This window comes from Hyperolius riggenbachi, chromosome 12, assembly GCF_040937935.1.
Source record: "Hyperolius riggenbachi isolate aHypRig1 chromosome 12, aHypRig1.pri, whole genome shotgun sequence".
Taxonomy (NCBI): Eukaryota; Metazoa; Chordata; class Amphibia; order Anura; family Hyperoliidae; genus Hyperolius; species Hyperolius riggenbachi.
The window spans coordinates 30,887,009-30,913,517 of NC_090657.1; the positions used below are offsets into that span (position 1 = coordinate 30,887,009).

The following is a 26,509-nucleotide window of genomic DNA, read 5'->3' on the forward strand; positions in this document are numbered from 1 at the left end:
ATCCCGGGTCTCTGAAGATACGCTACTGTTTGTTTGTTGTTGGCTAGACAGAATACCGTGTGTTTAACCATTTTATTCGCAGGACTAGTCAGTCAGTAAATTGGGTCCACTGGCCCATACCAGTGGTGGTGGCAGATACCGTGGAATCGTGTGTACGTTGTAATTACCTGTGTCTCACAGGCTCCCTTCTGAGTTGTCTGCGGCTAATTCTTAACGGTTCCTGCGCATTGACTGCGACCAGAGTTCGCACAATCCGTGCGCTGGCACCGTTTAGAAGGCTAAGTGCGGTCAGCCACTAGGGCTCTTGTGACAACTACTTTGTAATTAAACAGACTAAATCAATTCGGCAATTAATGGTGGATCATTAAGTGGATGTTCGTGTGTGATTAAATTTAGTTTTCATTGTACAAAATAAAATAAAAAAAATCTCAAATAAGTTGATATCTCAGACGGGAAGTGGTTGTTGGGTTTCCCCCTGTGAAATATCACAACAGGCTCCCCCCATTACTTGTTTTGCCCTTCATCAGCCTGCATAACTGTACATGAAGATAGGCAAGTTTGGAGGCCACTGTGGGGAAAAAAGGTGAATTTTCCAAGTAGAACTCAAGTCCGTCAGGTGGCCATTGTAAGCAGAGGGGAATCCCTATTCCTGGGTTTTGCATACCCAGGACGTTAGCCTATTGATGATAACAATGCCTAAAAGAAGAGGTCTGAGCAGCAGTGCTTCAAATGTCAACATCAGAAGAGAAGAGCTTGTCATAGTTGACATGAGCAGTTTTTTTAGTCCAATGAATCACCACAGCCCTTCGGGATCCACCCTCAAAGAACGCCTCGACCAGCAGGTAATGGACTACCTGGCCTTAACTGTTTAACTAATTGTTAATTAAAAGAAAACTAATTTAAAATTTAAATGACATTGAAATTTGTTGTTTTTTAAAAAAATAACTTGGTATTTGTGTTGTTTTTATGAATAATTTTTTTCAAAAATAACATTAAGAGTAGCAGTTTGAACACAGGCACGCGATCTAAGGTCCATGGTGGTGTGTCAGGTAGCCTGCATGCCACTGTGCTGTTATTTTTATTGTAATTAAAAAAAAATTACATGTAATTTGTTGTTTAAAAAAATAATTTTGTATTTATAAATACGTGTAATAACGAATAATTAATAATAACTAATAATTATAAATAAATATAATAACTTTAGAAATATTTTTTTTATAAATTTGACAAATATGCTTTAAGAAAAAAATAAATAGGTTGTAGACTGACCCTGTCTGCTTCGGAGTGTGCATGCAGCACCTGCACACCTAAGGGCCTTAAAGACCTGTTACCGCCCAATCTCGCTTGGCTGCATGGTCGCGTAACTATTCAGCATATAAGATTTCACCACCAATAGGCTTAAAAAAAAATACACCACTGTACACTGAGCCAGTCTGCTTGCTACCATCATAAAGTTCTAGCATTTTCCAATTCCATGCCATCCAGGCCTCTGCTACATGTGACGCCACACTGGTCCGTTCACTTGTGCAGCACACACTAAATTCATAAAAAAATGTTGTAAATGACATTAACATTTTTTTATCTAAAACACAAATAGTTTTTTTGATAAATAACAACGCCCAAGCTGATCTGTTCATTTGAGCATGCATGCAGCACCCGCACACCCAAGGGCCTTCCAGACCTGTTACTGCCTAAACTCACGTGGCTGCATGGTTGTGTAAATAGTGGGCATGGTGGAGTTCACAAATAGGCCAAAAAATAAATTAGGCTGTACACTGAGCCTGTCTGTCTAGTGAAACTTGTAGCAACACTGGTCCGTTCAGTTAAGTGCACATGCAGCACCACACACACACCTAAGAGCCTTACAGACCTGTTAGCGCTCAATCTCGGTAAACGCCATGGCGACGAACGGAAAGATGTCATCAACATTGTGATGTCGGGGGAGTCCAGATCCACCCCATAGCGCAGCCTGGCGGTGATTGGCCAGGCTACGCAAGTGGTCTGCGGGGGGGGGGGGGGGGGTCCCCTCTTTCGCGGCGGGTAGTGGTGGATCGGCAGCGATCGGGTAAGACACACAGCTAGCAAAGTGCTAGCTGCGTGTTTAAAAAAAAATTATACAAATCGGCCCACCAGGGCCTGAGCAATCTAGCACGGCGTTACTGGACGAGCTGAGCTTGTCCGTAACGCCCAGGAGGTTAAAGAAAACCTGTATCAAGAAAAATGTCCCCTGGGGGGTACTCACCTCGGGTGGGGGAAGCCTCTGGATCCGATTGAGGCTTCCCCCGTCCTTCTCGGTCCGACAGCGGCGGTGAGAAAGCTCTCCGAACAGCGGGGATGTAAATATTTACCTGCTGGGCTCCAGCGCAGTATCGGCTCTCCACCCTCCAGCAGGGGCGCTGTTGCGGCTTTCCTGACGGAGATAGGCGGAAATAGCTGATCGCTGTCGGGCCGCTCTACTGCGCAGGCACAAGTCTCCTGCGCCTGCGCAGTAGAGTGGACCCAACAGAGATTGGCTGTTTCTGCCTATCTCCATCAGGAAAGCCGCAACAGGCCCCCGCTGGAGCCAGGGAAGGTAAATAAATCAGCGCTTATCAGCGCTTGTCAGGCTTGTTGAGGGAGGATGCCTGGACACTCCGGGGGAGCCAGCGCTGGACTGCCTGCAGCTACAGGGGAGGGGGAAGCCTCATTGGGAACCTGAGGCTTTCCCCACCCGAGGTGAGTACCCCCCAGGGGCACTTTTTCTTTTATACAGATTCTCTTTAACATATGTGTCAATAGCATGTATGGGGGCTTTGCTATTAAAAGTTTACAAAATGATGTGAAAATTACGCAAAATTTCAAATGATTCCAATTATAGATCAATTGCGAGACCCCCCCCCCTCCCCCCCCCCCCCCGAAATTTTGGATTACGATTTTGCATCATACTTGCAAATTTTGATGCAAAGTGATGTCTATGTGAAAATTGTGCTTATCACTACTCAGCGCCATCTCTTATCTATAAGTCAGCACAAATCATTCCCATCAGCATGTTCCAAAACCCATGAAAACGTGAAAGAAGAGAACCAGTTTAATAAGAGTAAATGTATAGAAATTAATAGTACAAAGGAAGTGTGGCAAAAGGGCTTACAGGCGGCCATTTTGTTATAACTTTCAATTCCACGTTAATGCATTTCACCCCTTCATTACGTACTCGTTAAGATTCTTAAACCTCTCTTCCCAGTTCTCTGCTGCTCGGGCCACTCTTCCTGTCTTCTGGTCTACCAGTTCAATGCCATAAAATCCTAGCATGAGTTTATATGCAGCAAGGAACTTCCTCCGGATATGTTTATCCTTGTTCATCACCTGAAAGAGTAATGCACAAAGCACAGTGAGCTTCATAAGTGGCAGAACATTCAGAAAAATTGAATGAAGTCTTCTCTACCTCAATTTCTTTCAGTGTCATCGGTTTGGCATATGGATTCCTACTAGGCTCCCGCAGAGGAAACAACCTGTAAAAATTAAAGAAGTGTAGTGAGATACATAAACAATTTAGTGGAGAACTTTGTAAGTCTACCTGTGTCTCTTTTCAGCATACCCCACCCACTCTTTTCAGCCCCTCCTTCTCAACAGGGTACTCTTATTTGTCAGGGAGCTCTGTGTTAGAGCACTTTCCTTTGGCTCTTGTAGTACATGTAGAACAGTTAACCTCCTTAGCAGTAACCCCAAGCCTGACTCATTGTAGCCGCTAGAAAGTACATGTAGAGTGCAGTGTGTGTCTGTAACTCACCTTCCCCGGGATCCAGATGCAGGCAGCCTTTTCTTCTTCTGGTCCTCGGAGGCTCTTGATCCCTCTGGTGAGATCGTTGTCTGTTGTCATGATGATAGGCAGCGATTTCACTATAGGGGTAGAGTGCTACCCAGTGGACTGAGGGAGAATTGCAGAGCTGGATCCAGGGGAGGTGAGTGAAGTGCAGGGCATCCACAGATCTAGTTTGCAGTAGCAGTATGATTTTTTTTCCTGCTTTTAGGGCCTAAAAGTTTGTGAAAAAATTGCACCTCTTTTAGACCCTAAAATCCGGAAGTAATCATACCGCTAGGGATTTGGAACAATATGAAGGAAGAAACCGAGAGCCCAATATAGTGCAGTAAGTATTGACAAATGGAACAAAATAGAATAACAATAAGAAATATACTCACAAGTCTGGGTTACCACATAGGCAACCACTGACGAAGCAGGTGGGGAGTATTATAACCTGACCCCACTCAGGTATAAGAAGTCGCTCTCTGTAGATAGGAGAAAATGGGGATACACCCCTCCACCAAGGGTGGGACTGAATCAGCAAATAATGAGGAGTAACAGAGGCGCCAGATTAGTATAAAAAGTTTAAAAACCGTTTAAAAAGAGGGGGGTTGGTGGTTACCACCCTCAGATAAAGAGTGACCAGCCAATGAGTCATATGTAAATAAATAAATAAAATTTATTTTGTAATCTCCAAGCAAACAACGCGTTTCACGGGTCAAGCGCCCGCTTCATCAGGCAATCAATCAGGAGATACACTAAAGAGACAAAAGAGAAAAAACGATACAATACATAGACAAAAAAAATTCAACAATGCGCAAAGAAAAAATGTTTTTCACAACTACACTACATAGGATGTAACAATAGGCGCTAAATTCTATCCAATTCAAATCAATTTGTGATTAAAAATCAGCTAAAAACAACATGAGTGCAACAATGGGCTGCCTTTCAAAAAAGCTTTTCGCATATATTAAATTGTGCAAGGCAGAGTGTCACAAACAAGTGGTCAATAATGGATGCTTGTAGACATCACGGAAGAGCCCTTTGTAAACAATATGCATTAGAAAAACAAGCACCCTTAATCATTATACTGCATGAAAATTAAGTGAACATCAAAGTACATTTATCTGCAAACCTCTAAAACGTGAAGGGCATGTAGCGCTGCGTGATGGAATCTCTATAGATGTATTGGTACTCACCACGGCTATGTCAGCTGCAGGAATAGCGCCTACTGTAGTGGGACGCTGTCTCACCTTGGGGTTTTAAATGAAAAAGGGGTGTGGAGGTGGAGAGGTGTCTGTCCGGAAGTAGACAGCGCGTCGCTGTTTCCGGTAGTGCAAATTGACAAAAGGGGAAATTGACGTCATGACGCTGTACGCGTGTACAGGGCGGACGCAGACTAATGGTCGCGTCATGCGCTGCTAGGAATGGAGGCATGCGCATTGCCAAGTACGAGTAACGCGCCGCCATATTAGAAGAGGAAAAAATACGTTCCTGTATAAAATGAAATGAATCCGCATGATAGTTTTTAACTGATACTAGCGGTTGATAGGGAAATTTTGCGGAAATACCTTTTATATTTTATATGTTGTGTATGTGTATATATACAACTACACGGTTGCCATGATAACTTGGACATCGTTCTGAAAGTGTTCACAATGAGAGGAAACTGTTGCCCTCTAGTGGCTGGTCATGATAAACCAGCTCATCTAAGAAAGGCTGTAGACAAAACAGTGTTGTTGTATGTGTTGATATTAAAAATTCATTATTAGTATGGGATTAATTGGGCGGGGAAACTGGGTGGGTGGGGAAAGGGGGGGGGGGAGGATTTGTTCTGGGGGGGGGGGGGAAGGAAGGAGACAGCATGGGTCATTCAATCTGGTGTGAAGGAAAATTATATTTCAGATCATTGCCAGAAATATCGTAACAAAGGAATATAATTATTAGATTCAAATGCGATAAAAATCGGTCAATTCATTGTTAACAATAGGTTAAAAAGAAAGAAATACAATAGACAATAAAAACATATACAATGGTTAATCAAGGGGGATGATAAAAGAGAGGACTGATGATCAGAGAAGGAATGATCAATTTAAAGGATTAGTTAAAAAAGTTTAAAAAAGTTTTTCTAGAACCTCATTGAGGCCCTCAGGAGACAGGGTTCTGAGGGCCTGTATCCAATACATCTCTTTATTCTTCAGGACCTCAAAAGTATTCTGGGGTGATTCGATCGCGTCTATTAGAGTGATGGTAAGTGACCGAGGATCACCGTTGTGATAGGTGCTAAAGTGTCTGGAGACGCTGTGTAAGGGGTAGTGTTTTAAAATATTCCTCTTATGTTGTCCTATCCGGCTCCGGGCTAATTGAGTGGTGCGGCCTACGTATTGCAGATTGCAGGGGCATGATATGACATAAATGACGTTCCTGGATGTACAATCCATGTGATGTTTGATGGTGAATTCCTTGTCAGTAGTATTGGACTTGAAAGTCTGAGTGGTTGCAACAAAGCGACAGGCTGTACAGCGTAAATGAAGACAGGGGTGCGAACCCGGCTTCGCTGAAGGGGTTGTGTGCGTTGTGTTGGTATGTGTATGTTTAAATTTACTGGGTGCTAATAGTCCCCGTAGATTCGGGGCCCTTTTGAAAGTGAGTGATGGGCATTTTGGCAGGGATGTTTTGAGATAAGGGTCTTGGGCTAATAATTCCCATCTGTTTTTGAGAATAGTGCGAATTTCACCGTGTTGACTGCTGTAACCGGTAATGAATCTTGGAAAGGACAATGTAGTACTGGGATGGTCTGTGGGGGGAGTGATGGTGGGGGACTTAGTAGCTTTGTATTTAGCATCCTTGATAAGTTTTTTCGGGTAACCACGTTCTAAGAATTTTTTGGTAAGAGTCTGCGATTGTACGTGATAGTCAGAGGGATCCGTGCAATTGCGATATATTCGTTTATATTGGCAGTAGGGGGTATTAGTCGTCCAGGGTCTGTGATGGAAACTATTAAAGTGTATGAAGTTGTTGGCATCCACCTTCTTAAAGTGAGTTTTTGTCTTAATAGAGTTGTTCGTGGAGTATAGGATCAAATCAAGAAATTCAATTGAACTGGGATGGTGTTGGGATGTAAATGAAAGGCCTGCCGGGTTATCATTTAGATATGCCAGAAATGTAGGTATTATTGTGCGATCACCTTTCCAGATGAAAATCAGATCATCGATGTATCTTTTATAAAAAATGATGTTATCAAAAAAAGGGTGTGAGTTATGAAGTTTAATTAATTCTAGGTAGCCCATGGAGAGATTAGCGTATGAGGGGGGGAAGGAGCTCCCCATAGCTGTGCCTGTGATTTGGTGATAAAAGCTGTCCATAAAGGAGAAAACGTTATGCTGTAGAATGAATTCTGCGCATGTATTGATGAATTGTTGTTGTGTAGTGGGCATAATTGGGTGATTTGAAAGAAAAAACTGGAGCGAATTGAGGCCAAATGAGTGAGGGATGTTGGTGTACAGAGATGATACGTCGCAAGTAAGCCAGCAAAAGTCTGCATACCAGTGTATGGGTTGCAGGAGTTCTATGAGGTGTTGGGAGTCCTTCAGGTATGACGGCAGTGTTTGTACTAATGGTTGTAGATGTTTGTCAACAAATTTGGACAGGTTACTGGTGATGGACTCCATGCCTGAGATAATAGGTCTACCAGGGGGGTTAATCAGGGATTTATGTATTTTTGGAAGGTAATAAAAAAATGGTGTTTTGGGGTGGTGATTAATAATGAAGTTGCGTTCGTTCTTGGTGATGATGCCGTTTGAGAAAGCTGTGTTAATAAACTGTTTTAAGATGTTGTTAAACTCAGGGGTAGGGTCTGTAGTTAATTTGACATAGTGTATGGGATTGTCCAGTAGTCGATTGGCTTCAGCTATATAATCCAATTTGTTTAGAATGACTATGCCTCCGCCCTTATCAGCCGGTTTAAGAATGATGTCATGATTTCGTCTCAAAGTCTGAAGGGCTTGCTGTTCTGATTTATTGAGATTGGAAGTGTCAGTAGTCAGATTGAGTTTTTGTAAATCATTCAGTACCAATGTGTAAAAGGTTTCAATAAAGTTTCCCTTGGACGCAGTCGGGTAGAATCTGGATCTGCCTTTAAGTTCAGTAGTGATGTATTTTTCAATGGCAATTTCATTAGTGTTAACTTTAATTGTTGGTAATGTATCATTGTTGGTCAAGATAAGGGTATCGGTAGGGTTGGTAAGTGAAGTTTGATGTTTTTTTTATGGCAAAGTGCCTCTTTAGGGTGAGTTTGCGAATGAAAGCATTTAAGTCTGTGAACAATTTGGCCATGTCTGATGATTTGGTCGGACAGAAAGAGAGGCCTTTCTCTAGTAGGTGGGTTTCTGACTGGGATAGAATGTGATTAACCTTTCTGTCCGACCAAATCATCAGACATGGCCAAATTGTTCACAGACTTAAATGCTTTCATTCGCAAACTCACCCTAAAGAGGCACTTTGCCATAAAAAAACATCAAACTTCACTTACCAACCCTACCGATACCCTTATCTTGACCAACAATGATACATTACCAACAATTAAAGTTAACACTAATGAAATTGCCATTGAAAAATACATCACTACTGAACTTAAAGGCAGATCCAGATTCTACCCGACTGCGTCCAAGGGAAACTTTATTGAAACCTTTTACACATTGGTACTGAATGATTTACAAAAACTCAATCTGACTACTGACACTTCCAATCTCAATAAATCAGAACAGCAAGCCCTTCAGACTTTGAGACGAAATCATGACATCATTCTTAAACCGGCTGATAAGGGCGGAGGCATAGTCATTCTAAACAAATTGGATTATATAGCTGAAGCCAATCGACTACTGGACAATCCCATACACTATGTCAAATTAACTACAGACCCTACCCCTGAGTTTAACAACATCTTAAAACAGTTTATTAACACAGCTTTCTCAAACGGCATCATCACCAAGAACGAACGCAACTTCATTATTAATCACCACCCCAAAACACCATTTTTTTATTACCTTCCAAAAATACATAAATCCCTGATTAACCCCCCTGGTAGACCTATTATCTCAGGCATGGAGTCCATCACCAGTAACCTGTCCAAATTTGTTGACAAACATCTACAACCATTAGTACAAACACTGCCGTCATACCTGAAGGACTCCCAACACCTCATAGAACTCCTGCAACCCATACACTGGTATGCAGACTTTTGCTGGCTTACTTGCGACGTATCATCTCTGTACACCAACATCCCTCACTCATTTGGCCTCAATTCGCTCCAGTTTTTTCTTTCAAATCACCCAATTATGCCCACTACACAACAACAATTCATCAATACATGCGCAGAATTCATTCTACAGCATAACGTTTTCTCCTTTATGGACAGCTTTTATCACCAAATCACAGGCACAGCTATGGGGAGCTCCTTCGCCCCCTCATACGCTAATCTCTCCATGGGCTACCTAGAATTAATTAAACTTCATAACTCACACCCTTTTTTTGATAACATCATTTTTTATAAAAGATACATCGATGATCTGATTTTCATCTGGAAAGGTGATCGCACAATAATACCTACATTTCTGGCATATCTAAATGATAACCCGGCAGGCCTTTCATTTACATCCCAACACCATCCCAGTTCAATTGAATTTCTTGATTTGATCCTATACTCCACGAACAACTCTATTAAGACAAAAACTCACTTTAAGAAGGTGGATGCCAACAACTTCATACACTTTAATAGTTTCCATCACAGACCCTGGACGACTAATACCCCCTACTGCCAATATAAACGAATATATCGCAATTGCACGGATCCCTCTGACTATCACGTACAATCGCAGACTCTTACCAAAAAATTCTTAGAACGTGGTTACCCGAAAAAAACTTATCAAGAATGCTAAATACAAAGCTACTAAGTCCCCCACCATCACTCCCCCCACAGACCATCCCAGTACTACATTGTCCTTTCCAAGATTCATTACCGGTTACAGCAGTCAACACGGTGAAATTCGCACTATTCTCAAAAACAGATGGGAATTATTAGCTCAAGACCCTTATCTCAAAACATCCCTGCCAAAATGCCCATCACTCACTTTCAAAAGGGCCCCGAATCTACGGGGACTATTAGCACCCAGTAAATTTAAACATACACATACCAACACAACGCACACAACCCCTTCAGCGAAGCCGGGTTCGCACCCCTGTCTTCATTTACGCTGTACAGCCTGTCGCTTTGTTGCAACCACTCAGACTTTCAAGTCCAATACTACTGACAAGGAATTCACCATCAAACATCACATGGATTGTACATCCAGGAACGTCATTTATGTCATATCATGCCCCTGCAATCTGCAATACGTAGGCCGCACCACTCAATTAGCCCGGAGCCGGATAGGACAACATAAGAGGAATATTTTAAAACACTACCCCTTACACAGCGTCTCCAGACACTTTAGCACCTATCACAACGGTGATCCTCGGTCACTTACCATCACTCTAATAGACGCGATCGAATCACCCCAGAATACTTTTGAGGTCCTGAAGAATAAAGAGATGTATTGGATACAGGCCCTCAGAACCCTGTCTCCTGAGGGCCTCAATGAGGTTCTAGAAAAACTTTTTTAAACTTTTTTAACTAATCCTTTAAATTGATCATTCCTTCTCTGATCATCAGTCCTCTCTTTTATCATCCCCCTTGATTAACCATTGTATATGTTTTTATTGTCTATTGTATTTCTTTCTTTTTAACCTATTGTTAACAATGAATTGACAGATTTTTATCGCATTTGAATCTAATAATTATATTCCTTTGTTACGATATTTCTGGCAATGATCTGAAATATAATTTTCCTTCACACCAGATTGAATGACCCATGCTGTCTCCTTCCTTCCCCCCCCCCCAGAACAAATCCTCCCCCCCCCCCTTTCCCCACCCACCCAGTTTCCCCGCCCAATTAATCCCATACTAATAATGAATTTTTAATATCAACACATACAACAACACTGTTTTGTCTACAGCCTTTCTTAGATGAGCTGGTTTATCATGACCAGCCACTAGAGGGCAACAGTTTCCTCTCATTGTGAACACTTTCAGAACGATGTCCAAGTTATCATGGCAACCGTGTAGTTGTATATATACACATACACAACATATAAAATATAAAAGGTATTTCCGCAAAATTTCCCTATCAACCGCTAGTATCAGTTAAAAACTATCATGCGGATTCATTTCATTTTATACAGGAACGTATTTTTTCCTCTTCTAATATGGCGGCGCGTTACTCGTACTTGGCAATGCGCATGCCTCCATTCCTAGCAGCGCATGACGCGACCATTAGTCTGCGTCCGCCCTGTACACGCGTACAGCGTCATGACGTCAATTTCCCCTTTTGTCAATTTGCACTACCGGAAACAGCGACGCGCTGTCTACTTCCGGACAGACACCTCTCCACCTCCACACCCCTTTTTCATTTAAAACCCCAAGGTGAGACAGCGTCCCACTACAGTAGGCGCTATTCCTGCAGCTGACATAGCCGTGGTGAGTACCAATACATCTATAGAGATTCCATCACGCAGCGCTACATGCCCTTCACGTTTTAGAGGTTTGCAGATAAATGTACTTTGATGTTCACTTAATTTTCATGCAGTATAATGATTCAGGGTGCTTGTTTTTCTAATGCATATTGTTTACAAAGGGCTCTTCCGTGATGTCTACAAGCATCCATTATTGACCACTTGTTTGTGACACTCTGCCTTGCACAATTTAATATATGCGAAAAGCTTTTTTGAAAGGCAGCCCATTGTTGCACTCATGTTGTTTTTAGCTGATTTTTAATCACAAATTGATTTGAATTGGATAGAATTTAGCGCCTATTGTTACATCCTATGTAGTGTAGTTGTGAAAAACATTTTTTCTTTGCGCATTGTTGAATTTTTTTTGTCTATGTATTGTATCGTTTTTTCTCTTTTGTCTCTTTAGTGTATCTCCTGATTGATTGCCTGATGAAGCGGGCGCTTGACCCGTGAAACGCGTTGTTTGCTTGGAGATTACAAAATAAATTTTATTTATTTATTTACATATGACTCATTGGCTGGTCACTCTTTATCTGAGGGTGGTAACCACCAACCCCCCTCTTTTTAAACGGTTTTTAAACTTTTTATACTAATCTGATACCGCTAGGGAGGTTAAGAAGTTTCTTCTGTGTTTTTATTGATTATATATATATATATATATATATATATATATATATATATATATATATATATATATATATATATATATATATATATATATATATACACAGTGTATATACAGGGTGGGCCATTTATATGGATACACCTTAATAAAATGGGAATGGTTGAGGATATTAATTTCCTGCTTGTGGAACATTAGTATATGTGAGGGGGGGGGGGGGGGACTTTTCAAGATGTGTGGTGACCATGGCGGCCATTTTGAAGTTGGCCATTTTGAATCCAACTTTTGTTTTTTCAATAGGAAGAGGGTCACGTGACACATCAAACTTATTGGAAATTTCACAGGAAAAACAATGGTGTGCTTGGTTTTAATGTAAATTTATTATTTCATTAATTATTTACAAGTTTCTGACAACTTAGAAAATGTGTTCAATGTGCTGCCCATTGTGTTGGATTGTCAATGCAACCCTCTAATATTGTTGCTCCCAATATTCTCTTAGACAACCTCTGAGGCTGTCACAGAGCAGCTGTATTTGTACTCACATTAGATTACACACAGGTGCACTCTATTTAGTCATTACTCATTAGCACTCATCAGGCATGTCTATGGGCAACTGACTGCACTCAGACTAAAGGGTGCTGAATAATTACGCACACCCCACTTTGCAGTTATTGATTTGTAAAAAATGTTTGGAATTATGTATGATCTTCGTTCCACTTCTCACATGTACACCAATTTGTGTTGGTCTTTCATGTGAAATTTCAATAAAATTGATGCATGTTTGTGGCAGTAATGTGACAAAATGTGGAAAACTTCAAAAACTTCAAGGGGGCCGAATACTTTTGCAAGCCACTGTATATATATATATATATATATATATATATATATATATATATATATATATATTTTTTTTTTTTTTTTTTATATATATAAATACATACACAGGGCCAGATTTACATATATGTATTTTAGGCAGGTTCCTACAGGCGGAGCAGTGTGTAAAGGCGGGTGAGCCGCATGTCCCCTTCTCTTCCTACCTTCATAGATCCAGCAGCAGCTCCCTCCACAGAGAGACAAGCGGGAGCGCATAAGAACACTCACCGCCTCCCGTCCCTTCAGCAGCGCCCCCCTCCCAGCATCTCTCACGCTCTGTCCCTTGCCCTCTCGCCTGTAGTCAGCCAGCCATCCCGTTCCAGCATGCAGGGACACTTCACCTTACAGAAAGCTTAAGACGGTGTGGTCATGCAGCAAATTGGTGCCTGGTGAGCTGTCGCTCATTGTGCTCTGTCTTCACTGTTTTTTCTGCGCACACACTGCTTCTCTGATATCACTTTCACTGCAATTTGTTTTTCTTTTGCACTTTTAAAAGGTGGTTTTAAAAGGTGGTGAATGCTTTTGGGATGTAGAGGAAAGCCACACAGACACGGGGAGAACATACAACCTCCATGCAGATAGCGCCCTGGCTGTGATTAGAACCCAGAACCCAGCACTGCAAGGCGAGTGCGCTATCCTGTACGCCACAGTGTAGAAAAAAGGGTGTGTGGTGTGAGGGTGTGGTGTGAGGGTGTGGCCCGCGTTAAGGGGCAGAGTTTAGGGCATCAGAGCTTATGTGCCTATAGGCTCCTAAGCTGTAAATCTGTCCATATATATATATATATATATATATATATATATATATATATATATATATATATATATATATATAGGTTGATTTACAGCAATGTTTATGTACCTTATCTACCTTCTGGTTCCTTTTTGTACCACATAAAATAAATAATAACAACCGTGAATGAGGACAGCCTTACCCTCAACATCCATGAGTTTTGATCAGGGAAATAATGATCGGTACAGGGAGAAATCAATTAGCTAGAAGGGCTTACAGGAAAGAAAGAACATAGGGTGAACATCACTGGTGGGGAGACACTAATTAATAACACAACAATGACAGTAAACGAGACAGGGGCAGAGAGACAACAGAATTGTAAGCTTTGAAAACCTCTGTAACCTTGAAGGCTGAGTTCACTCTTGCTGTGGTTCTCGACATGGACGCTCACAATGGATCAGATGTATGATCCACTATGGTCGCCCACATCCCTTGGTGTCCATTGTAAAAGACGTGTCATAGTTAGCATTACTTCCCAATACATGCTTGTGTTCCAGAAACATCATGTACCCTCAGGAATTTTGGTCACCACAACTGACATGTGTGGACAGATCCTCTAGTTCACATAGGATTCGTTGACATTGCCGTTGAGGAAAACTATCCATTTTAGAGGTGAGTGTGAACCAAGCCTTAGGGTGAAGGGGAATGAGCCAAGTTCCAAACGTGTCATATTACTGCTTACCATGCAATGTAAGAATTGTTGTTTTCCATTGTTTGATAATCTCCCTTCCATTGTTGGAGAAGGTCATCTATGTACACTCCTAAGCAGAAAGCAGAGACCAGAAGAAGACTTTTAGAAGACATACAATTATAACTCAGGCCTCCACAAAGCCACGCCTAGTGTGATGCACCTAGTCCTTAAGGTAATACCATGTTTTGTCGGGAGTAGATTGTTTTTTCTTAGAACATTTCTGTGGGCAGATAATGCATGAAGAGGTACATGATCCATTTGATCAGCTAATCAGCTTACATTTTTTTGATTGGCTGCTTGCAAACTTGTGATCATCAAAGGCGTAGCTAGGGTTTTCAGCACCAAGGGACAAAGACTATTGATGCGCCACTTAAGGGGAAACCTGCGGTGCGCTGTGCCAAAAAGGCGTGTGGTCACGCAATAATATGGGCGTGGTTATGGGTGGAGCCAAATGTACAGGAAGTTAGGAGTAGTAGTACCTGGTGGAGGATTTATTTGCATGCTCCACCACTTGATGCCCTGGAGACACAAAGATAAACCTCAACCTATCACCACCACATGGCACATACCACCACCTACTGACCCCCTCCTTCATATCATATATACCTAAATACAGATAGATAGACCCAGGATCACTCGACCGCTTTCCCTCCCCAGGCCTCTGCCAGGCTTCCTCTCAGTCAATGAGTCTCATTCACCGTCAAAATGCAAATAGTGCTTCCTGGTGCGGTGGCTCCGCTCTAAGTTCCGCCTGGCTGCCTGTCGCTGATTTGAATCCTGCGTCGTCCGGCTCCACACTGACTGACTCCGACTGAGCAACTCACTGCCTGCAGACAGTGCACACCACCTGACCTGTCCCTCCCTGCCTCATGACTCGTCGGCTGAGCTCCTCCTCACACCCCTGTCACTTGTGACACTTGCGCCCACAGCGAATAGGATGCAGCTGGCGTCTCTGCCTCTATACCGCTCTGCGCAGCGTTCGATGTGGCGAGGACGTGTGACGTCACTGGCGGATATCACAGACTGGGAGACCATTGCCTGGCACCGGCGGCGAGAGGATTAATTAATTTAAAGGAAAAAAAAGGACACTGCAGCTGGCCACCCTTGGGGACTCAGTGCCTGGGGGCACATGTCCTGCCCCGCCCCCTCCAAGCTACGCCCCTGGTGATCATGTCTCATTTCTTCTTCCTGCGAAGGCTTGAACAGGAAACAGAAGGGAGACATGGTCACGTGATCATGATTGATAAGTCAGGGCTCAAACCACTAGCAGCCTTTTCTAAGCGCTGGTGATTTGAAAAGCTCTTGCTAATACAGTGCTATGGTTTTTTTTTTTTTTTTTAAATGACATCTTTCTAGTAGGATCACAGTCATCACACCCATAGCATTACATTAACAGCTCTTCAAATCACAAGCGCTTAGTAATGGCTTAGTAACATACTGCTAGTGGGTTCCAGGCCTCAGAGAAGTATAAACCAGCTATGTGCTTCCTCATGAATTTTTAGTAAAACTTCTCCTTTATTAATGTAAAATGTACTGTGAAAAATAACTTCATGGACTTTATGGAAACTGTGTTGGGTAACAAACAATCATTAATCTTTCAAAGATAATTAACTGCTAATTGTGATGACCAAATATTATTTATTTCAGACACATTTTTAACTACCCCCATGCGGAGCTCACAATCTATTGTCCTACTCCCCACCATAGTATAGGGCCAATATTTCAAGAGAAGCTATTCAACTTATAAGTAGGGTGGTTGATTCGCAAAGGTTACTTTATTTTCACCTTAAAGTGGACCCAAATTAAAAATACAAGATTTCAGAAATAAAATCTATTTTCTAAATTATAATAATAAATAGCAGCCTTTTTTCAGCTGCATGATGACAAATATAAAATATTTTACATTTATTGGAGGAACCCCTCCCTTCCTTTCATATTGCCGGGACAGAATCCGGCAGACTGGTGGAGTAGATGGTGTCCGGCAATGGAGAAATTGCTAATGGCTGCCCCAGTATAACCCTAGCTATGAAAAGAGAAGGGTGGAAAGCCTGCACTGAAATGCTCATAGGCTTGATGGAGTGTTTATTTATCTTTGTATGTGTCAGAGTGGTGCAACTAAAGATTTTTAATTAAAAAAATGTTTGGTTTGGGTCCGCTTTAACTGTAAGGAGTGCTAATGCAGGAGATAAACAAATAAGGAGACATCATTCATGAGATAAATATATAAGGAGAGCTAAACCATGATTTAAAGGGGTCCATACACTGGTGGATTTCAGCCATTGATCGGTCGATTCTATAGAAATGTATTGATCAATCGATTTGCGGCCGATTTCGATCAATTTCGATGGATTTGATCTATCTGACAGGATGGAAGATCTGCTGCTGGTAGCAGATCAATGGCCCATAGAGTTACATTGGATCTAATGGTCCAATAATGCATTTCATTCATTCTGAAATCTATTGGCAATCTGTTCCTAGTGTGTGGCACACATCAGATAGATTCCTGTCAGATTCAACTTGACAGGCATCTGACAGAAATCTATCTGATGGTTGAATCTGCTGCACATCTATAAGTGTATGCAGGGCCGGCCCGCCCATGAGGCGGGGTGAGGCGGGTTCCTCAGGCGGCAGGAAGTGGAGGGGCGCAACCAGATGAAGTGGCTGTGACTGTCTGAGCGGGGGGAGCCAGAGCCGCGGTGAGGGCAGCCCGACCTCTCCCTCCCTCTCCCCGGGCCGCCCTCCATGCTCCCCCTCGGACTTTAGGCAGCAGAGTTAGCGCGCAGGGAAGCGCTGCTGTACAGAGCCTGTTACTCACCTCCCTGGATCCGATCGCCGCTCCCGCCCTGCTGGTCTCCTCTCTGCAATGTAGCCGCTGATACACACGCGGCTGCTTCCTGTTTACACAGGAAGCAGCCGCGTGTGTATCAGCCGGCTAGGCAGAGAGGAGACCAGCAGGGCGGGAGCGGCGATCGGATCCAGGGAGGTGAGTAACAGGCTCTGTACAGCAGCGCTTCCCTGCGCGCTAACTCTGCTGCCTAAAGTCCTAGGGGGGAGCATGGAGGGCGGCCCGGGGAGAGGGAGGGAGAGGTCGGGGTGCCCTCCCCGCGGCTCCGGCTCCCCCCTCCGCCATTATGAGGGGGCACCTACCTGGGCAAGCTACCTATCTATCCTATACTGGGGGGCACCTACCTAATCTAACCTGTTTTGGGGGCAGCTACCTATCTATCCTATACTGGGGGGCACCTACCTAATCTAACCTGTACTAGGGGCAGCTACCTATCTATCCTATACTGGGGGGCACCTACCTAATCTAACCTATACTGGGGGCCAGCTACCTATCTATCCTATACTGGGGGGCAGCTACCTATCTAACCTATACTGGGGGGCAGCTACCTATCTAACCTATACTGGAGGGCAGCTACCTATCTAACCTATACTGGGGGGCAGCTACCTAATCTAACCTGTTTTGGGGGCAGCTACCTATCTATCCTATACTGGGGGGCACCTACCTAATCTAACCTGTTTTGGGGGCAGCTACCTATCTATCCTATACTGGGGGGCACCTACCTAATCTAACCTGTACTAGGGGCAGCTACCTATCTATCCTATACTGGGGGGCACCTACCTAATCTAACCTGTTTTGGGGGCAGCTACCTATCTATCCTATACTGGGGGGCAGCTACCTATCTAACCTATACTGGGGGCAGCTACCTATCTATCCTATACTGGGGGGCACCTACCTAATCTAACCTGTTTTGGGGGCAGCTACCTATCTATCCTATACTGGGGGGCACCTACCTAATCTAACCTGTACTAGGGGCAGCTACCTATCTATCCTATACTGGGGGGCACCTACCTAATCTAACCTATACTGGGGGCCAGCTACCTATCTATCCTATACTGGCGGCAGCTACCTATCTAACCTATACTGGGGGGCAGCTACCTATCTAACCTATACTGGGGGGCAGCTACCTATCTAACCTATACTGGGGGGCAGCTACCTATCTATCCTATACTGGGGGGCAGCTACCTATCTAACCTACACTGGGGGGCAGCTACCTATCTAACCTACACTGGGGGGCAGCTACCTATCTATCCTATACTGGGGGGCAGCTACCTATCTAACCTATACTGGGGGGCAGCTACCTATCTAACCTATACTGGGGGGCAGCTACCTATCTAACCTATACTGGGGGGCAGCTACCTATCTAACCTATACTGGGGGGCAGCTACCTATCTAACCTATACTGGGGGGCAGCTACCTATCTATCCTATACTGGGGGGCAGCTACCTATCTAACCTACACTGGGGGGCAGCTACCTATCTATCCTACACTGGGGGGCAGCTACCTATCTAACCTATACTGGGGGCAGCTACCTATCTATCCTATACTGGGGGGCACCTACCTAATTTAACCTGTACTGGGGGCAGCTACCTATCTATCCTATACTGGGGGGCACCTACCTAATCTAACCTGTACTGGGGGGCAGCTGCCTATCTAACCTATACTGGGGGGCAGCTACCTATCTAACCTATACTGGGGACAGCTACCTGTCTATCCTATACTGGGCGGCACCTACCTAATCTAACCTGTACTGGGGGCAGCTACCTATCTATCCTATACTGGGGGGCACCTACCTAATCTAACCTGTACTGGGGGGCAGCTACCTATCTAACCTATACTGGGGGGCAGCTACCTATCTAACCTATACTGGGGGCAGCTACCTATCTATCCTATACTGGGGGGCACCTACCTAATCTAACCTGTACTGGGGGCAGCTACCTATCTATCCTATACTGGGGGGCACCTACCTAATCTAACCTGTACTGGGGGGCAGCTACCTATCTAACCTATACTGGGGGGCAGCTACCTATCTAACCTATGCTGGGGGGCAGCTACCTGTCTAACCTATGCTGGGGGCAGCTACCTATCTAATCTATACTGGGGGCACCTACCTAATCTAACCTGTACTGGGGGCACCTACCTAATCTAACCTATACTGAAGGGCAGCGACCTAATCTAACCTATACTGGGGGGAAGCTACCTATCTAACCTATACTGGGGACACTTATCTAACCTGTATTGGGGGCACCTACCTACCTAGCTAGCCTATACAGGTGGCAGCTATACTGGCTACCTATACTGGGGGCACCTACCTAACTAACCTATACTGGGGGTACCTACCTATCTAACCTATGCTGGGGGCAACTATACTGGCTACCTATATTGGAGGCACCTACCTAGCTAACCTGTACTGGGGGCACCTACTTATCTAACTTATACCGGGGGGGGGGGGGGGTGCCTGCCTATCTAACATACTGGGGGCAACTATACTGGCTACCTATACTGGAGGCAACTACCTGGCTAACCTATACTGGGGGCAACTTTACTGGCTCACCCATGCCTGGCCACCTATACTCGGGGGGGACCTATAGCTGGTTACCTATACCGGGGGGGGGGGCGCAATTTTTACACCCTCGCCCTGGGTGCATTTTAGCCTAGAAACTGCACTGTTGCCGCCGGCCTCCGAGTCCGATGACTCTGAGCTCTGCGGCCTCTCCTGTCTCCTCCAAGGCTGCATGCTGGTGACGCTGCCTAGTGCCTAAGCCTGCTGATTTGATGGCGGCGGCTGCCGCCCGCTCTGCTGCCCTGGCTGCGGCTGATTGTCACGGTCAGTCACTGAGCAGCGAGCGCCGCCGACGTGTCGATGATGATGATAAGGCTGGCTGGCTGCCGCCGGCCGCCGCTCATGTTATGTACAAATATTGGGGGGGGGGGGGGCGCCTTTACGATCTTTGCCTCAGGCAGCAGAAAGTCCAGGACCGGCCCTGAGTGTATGGCCACCTTTAGTCAGTTAAGGAGAGTTATACAATGAATTAGTCAGTTAAGGAGAGCTAAATCGTGAGTTAAGTTAGGTAAGGAGAGCTAAACAATGAGTTAAGTCAGTTAAGGAGAGATAAATTGTGAGTTAGTAAGGTGCGATAATTTAACAGAAAAGCTTTGTGAATCAGGCCATTGGTTTTGGGTTGTGTGAAAATAAGGAACACACAGTTGCAAGTCAATCTAATTCCATCAAGATAGCGTCCTTACTGAGCTCAAAGCCTGGGCCTCTAGAACTGGACTATAAGTTAAAGCTGAAATTGTAAATGCATGCTTTGCTTCTGTCATTACCAATAGTAATAACTGATAAGTACATTTTGCTTCATCACAATTTTGCATCGGAATTCGCGATTAGGAAGCAAAATCGTAATACAAAATTTTGGGGAGAATCATAATAATTTTTGTATGTAAATGTAATCAGCAACCATAATTTCGCATCATTTTTGTGACGATTTTAGCGGTCAATTGTGAAGCCCCCATGCATGCCATTGTCCCCCAAACTGCTATGTATGTTAAGTAGAAGAGTGGGAATAAGTAAAAAAAAATTATAATTTTTCAAAAAGACCTTGTAGTTTCTAAAGGAAATCGATTTTAATAATGCAAACGAAAAATGGTTTTTAAACTTATGACAATTAAAAACCATTTGTCCTTTTCATATTTAAAATCGATTTACTCACAAACTAAGCTTCTAAGGTCAACAATGGATAATTTGCATATATTCAGCAGTGTTGCTCTGGGAGACATCTCAAGCTCACGCCAACCTGAATTATCGCAAATTCTTTCTGTTTTAAGAAAGCACACTTTTGCTTTCCATAGCATTTTAGTAAGGGGGCTTTTTGGACCATTGTAGCCCCTCACACAGGGCCGGATTTCTGGCAAGGCCACATAGGTCATGGCCTAGGGCACCAGAAATTTAGGGGCGGCTCAGTGAGGGGCAGTAAAGCTGTTCTATACAGCCATCCCTACCTACAAGGACAGCTTTAACCTTTGAACTCTCTGTCCTGTACTTGTGTCATCCCTGCAAGTCCTGTAAGCTTTATCCTGCAGGTACACATCAGCCTTACTCACATGGAGACACAATGAGTCCATCATTAACGAGCTGGCAAACATAACATAAAAGTTCTTAAGGAAAAAACGTATAATCTATACGCGTATTACTGAAATAGTTATTGTCTGTGACCTCCAATGATGGAAAGTAAGTAGAATTCTCATTGGGGCACACAGAGATAACAACCATACAGACAATATAGTTGGCCTTGGGCGGTAAAAAGTACAAATCCGGCCCTGCCCTCACACACTCCAATGAGTTCTGGTTCACCATAAGCTTGCTGGACAGTCTGTAACTCTCGGTGTTTCAAGTCCTACTCCATAGAGCCAAATTAATCCATGCCATGCACTGATGAGGATCAGTCAGTCCAAAACAGTTTGTATGTATGTTGGATTATTTTGGCTCTGTACAATTAACAAGCTGACACATCATTGCCTTCCTGTGGATCTGGAGGTGTGTTCAGGGCCGGATTTGTACTTCTTACCGCCCAAGGCCAACTATTACCAGCCGCCCCAACCGAAATCGTATCCTACCACCTCTCTTCACACACACACCCACGCAAAAAATTTTGAGCCGATGGTGTCCACTATTGGGGCTAGTGCCGAGGTCTCCATGGCAACGTGAAGTGAATCAATCACGTCACACGGGGGAACTGGTCAATCAAGCGATCTACAGGTGATGGGCGTGGTGGGAGCGTTCCACCACACACACATAGTCAAAAGTGGCTCACAATTGGACATTGGGTGGGGTCAGCAACAAGTAAAAGTGAGTCCTGTACCCACTGCTGTCTCCAGGGTAACAGCGCTGGCCATCAATAATTAAGAAATGGGTACTGTGAGAGGCTGCTTTCTGTATTCTGTACTATTTGCTGGTGCTGCCCCTGGTCCTTTCATCCCCCACACCAAGTGCGTGAGACCCGGCCTTCTGTAACTGCCTGCAGCTGCTAGTCATTGGACAAGGTCTGGCTTTTTGCTAGTCACACACTGTTCACAAACGTTTGGTTAACGGACTGCAGCTGCCTGTAGCACAGCACAGGCAGATGCCAGCTGGTACTAATAGTGCAGTTATCCTGACCACTTTCATTTGTTTGGACACTTGCAAATAATGCCCTGAAAATAATGCCCACTGTCTGCAGGCCGCCCCTTGTTTATCTGGTGCCCTAGGCCATGGCCTATGTGGCCTTGCCAGAAATCCGGCCATGGGTGTGTTTAGTTTCTAAGGGCAACAATGGTTAATTTGCATATATTCAGCAGTGATGCTCTGGGAGACATCTCAAGCTCACTCCAACCTGAATTATCACAAATTCTTTCTGTTTTAAGAAAGCAAACTTTTGTTTCTCACAAACTAAAAAACTTTTTGACAATTTTGTTTGCCTTATTCCCATCCTTCTTAACATACACTGGTTGATTTTGGCCATCGATCAACGAACCGCATTGACCGTTCTGATCGAATTGGCAAGAAATCGATGCAGCACAAAGCATGATTGATCAGCAGATCGATTGATTTCCAGCAGATTTCGATCGATTTGCTTGATCGGTCCGGATGGAAAATCTGGGTGAATCGGCTGCTGGCAGCAAATCGATGGCTCCTAGGGTTGCATTGGATCGAATGGTGCAATAATGCATTTCGATCGATTTTCAATAGATTTCATTCTGAAATCTATTGGAAATCTGTTCCTAGTGTGTGGCACACATCAGATAGATTCCTGTCAGATTCGATCTGGCAGGCATCTGAGAGGAGTCTATCTGATGGTTGCATCTTCTGCAAATCTGTAAGTGTATGGCCACCTTAAAGGATGGTATACCAGGCTTTATGGCACAGAATTTTCAGCTTATTTCAACTCATCTATATGGCTTTACTAAAGACAGGTCTTGTCTCACCAACATGCTCAGCTTTTATGAAGTGGTGAATGCTTATTTAGATCTTGAGAAAGCCATACATGTAATGTACTTGGACGTTTCCCAGTTAGAACCCTTCACCAGGAGAGCAATGGAAACATTTCCTCAGAAATGAAGACATGGATCTCAGTGACTGTGTTCACACCAACATATAACCGTACTATGAATAAGTCTATGTGTATCACATGTTATATTATCCTGGGAACCTGGGTAAGCTATGTACATGCTTTGGATCATTGTTACACAAGGCAATCCTCAATGATTGTTTCGGGTGATGCATGTCTAAGGGGCATATCTAGTTTTAATCAGACCCATTGCCTCCATCCATCTCCTTATGTCGTTTTTTTTTTAGAGGACTGCATTCTGATTGGTTGTTGTGGGCAACTCTTAACATTCTAATCTCAAACCAAGTAGTTCTGTCACTCCATCTGTACTTACCATCGGGCTCGAAACTCTTCTTGTTCTGGTAGAAATCCAGGTTGGGTGTGTCTTCTGACTGATGCTAAGAAGAGGTTTCAGATGGTCAAAGTAAAACAAAATCATTCTATAGACACTTTCCACCTCAAAAGAACCAAGGCATAATAAAATACTTTAGGCCTCTTTCACAGTGGGACGTTGCGTTTGATGCGACGTTAAAGTCACACAACGTGCCCCTAATGCAGGACATGTAGGTTATGAAATCGGACTTTATTTTGCACTGCATTATGTGTCTCTTGGTGCGCCGTTTTTGTCGCATACTGATGGAATGAAAACGGCGCATGCATTACATTTAAAAAGAAAAACTTACTGAGCATGTGCAACACACATAACGCAGCAAATTTATTGCTAAACGCACAGCATGCAGCACTTTCTAAATATTGCTACACGTTACACACAACGCAACGTGTGCACTGTGAATGTCGCACAGACTTTGTATTGCTGTGCGTTAGTCTGCGTTATAAATTTTTATAACGTGCGACTTTAACGTTTCCCTGTGAAAGAGGCCTAATAGCTGAAACATCAATGACATTTTGAAACTTCTGTAGTTAGAAGCAAGTGTAGCCATGCTCATCCTGCTGGGACTTGGATTTTAAGCGAAAAACAAGTGATGAGGGGAGTGGTCAATTAGCATACTGTTTTGCCCCAAAACGTAGGGTTTTTAAATCCTGCTACAAAGCGCACACTACTGTTAGTAGATTAAAAAGAAATATAGGCAAAACTGAATAATTCAAACAATAATAGTATTTAATAATTAGTATTCTATAAGAATCATAGTTAGTAATTATTAACCAAATTTGTATATGCTTGCAAAAATGAAGGAGCAGTTTAGCATTGTGAATGGTCTGCAGCACTTTATACTAGTAGACCAATTAACCAGCATTTAGGTCAGGGGCACTTGCATTGAATCGCATGCAGTTTTTCTAAAAATAAATAAAAATGCAGCAGTCTGTTTACGTTTGAGCAAAAAATGCAAATGTGCAAATGCACTGATGGGAAGTGGGAACAAATATAGATGGATCTAGTGCAAGCAGTGCAAATCTGCTCTGGCATGCGATTGCTAATAATGCACCAGTTAAGCCTCTTTTCCACAGGCAGGTGAGCTGTGTGCGCAGTGAGCAGTTGCCAGGCAGCAGCAGGGGCGGACTGACCATCAGGGCACTCGGGCATGGACTGAGGGTCCGTGGTCAGTAGGGGGCTCACCCCTTGCACGATTGAGAGGCAGGGAGGGATGGCACAGCAGCGTGGGGAGCAGGCATAGTAGTTACAACTCATCTTCCATTGCCGATCCCCCGCAGGCTCTATCTCCTTCCTCTCCCAGGCATCCTTTGCGTTGGTAACAGCACCTCCCTGTGATGATGTACCGCATGTCATCACAGTGGGCACTGTTACCAATGCGTCAGACGTTGGGAGAGGAAGAAGATAGAGGCTGTGGGGGATCAGTGGTGGAAGGTGAGTTGTAACTACTATGCCTGCTCCTCCCGCCACTGTGGGGAACTTACCTAGCTAACCTATACTGCGGGCACCTACCTATCTAACCTATAGTGGAGGCATATACCTATCTAACCTATACTGGGGGAACCTACCTATCTAACCTATACTGGAGGCACCTACCTATCTAACCTCTACTGGGGGCACCTACCTATCTTACCTATACTGCAGGCAGCTACCTATCTAGCCTATATTGAGGCACCTACCTATCTAACCTATATTCGGGGCACCTACCAATCTAACCTATAATCAGAGCACCTACCTATCTAACCTATACTGGGGGCACCTACCTATCTAACCTATACTGGGGGCACCTACCTATCTAACCTTTACTGGGGGCACCTACCTATCTAACCTATAATGGGGGCACCTACCTATCTAACCTATACTGGGGGCACCTACCTATCTAACCTTTACTGGGGGCACCTACCTATCTAACCTATACTGGGGGCACCTACCTATCTAACCTATACTGGGGGCACCTACCTATCTAACCTTTACTGGGGGCACCTACCTATCTAACCTATGCTGCTGTGGGCACCTACTTATCACAAGCCCCCTAGTGGCCGGACCGCACAATGCCTTCCAATCGGTTTCAGCGCACAGAACATGCAATCAGTGGTCGCAATCGGTGCACAGAAAGCGCTGGGATTTTGGCAGCAGACTGACTAGAAGGAAGCCTGTGAGTTACGGTAATACAATTCACACTTAATGGGGCTTTGCTATTAACCGCTAAAGTCAGCGGATTTTTACTGTAATGTAAAATGCAGAAAGTCTGCATTTGCCTATTTTCTGCATTTTACATTACAGTAAAAATCCGCCAACTTTAGCAGTTAATAGCAAAGCCCCCAGTAAGTCCTAGAAACACCAAATTTTCAGGGTTTATTAAACAGAATCTTCTGAACAAGATGCAAAAAAAAGTTTTCAAAAAGACCTTATAGTTTTTGAGAAAATCAATGTTAAATTCGGGCGGAATTTTCTCGATTTCCGGCGGAAATTCCGCATTGGAATGCGGAAATTGGTAGCGGAAAGCGGAATCGGTAATTGGTACATGACGGAATGCGGATTTACCGCGGAATCGGAAATTGGCATTCCGACCATCCCTAGATTTATTACATCAGGCTTCTGGCTAGGGTTTCACACCTCTGTGTCACTGGCCAGGGAAGGGACTCTTTTGATGAATGTAACAAACGTTGGAGAGGCAGCCGCGGTGAACAGCGCTACCACCGCAGCTGTCTCCAGCTCACTGTTTAGCAATGTATCCGTGCCTCAGGCGTCTAGCACACTGAGGACGGGTCTGTCAGTTGCACATAGGGTTGCTTTGCGCACAGACAGGACCTTTATGCGGGGAG

At 44.0% G+C, this 26,509-nt stretch overlaps 1 protein-coding gene across 1 annotated transcript in view; it reads right to left on the minus strand.

Moving 5' to 3' along the window:
- LOC137540909 (opioid growth factor receptor-like protein 1) overlaps positions 1-26,509 on the minus strand; it is a 161,129-nt gene that overhangs the window by 21,159 nt on the left and 113,461 nt on the right. The window contains exons 5-8 of the mRNA XM_068262091.1: positions 23,628-23,691; positions 14,354-14,432; positions 3,422-3,488; positions 3,191-3,342 (exon numbers count right to left, since the gene is read on the minus strand). Coding sequence (XP_068118192.1) covers positions 3,191-3,342; positions 3,422-3,488; positions 14,354-14,432; positions 23,628-23,691 — 362 coding nt within the window. The remainder of the gene's footprint in view (positions 1-3,190; positions 3,343-3,421; positions 3,489-14,353; positions 14,433-23,627; positions 23,692-26,509) is intronic.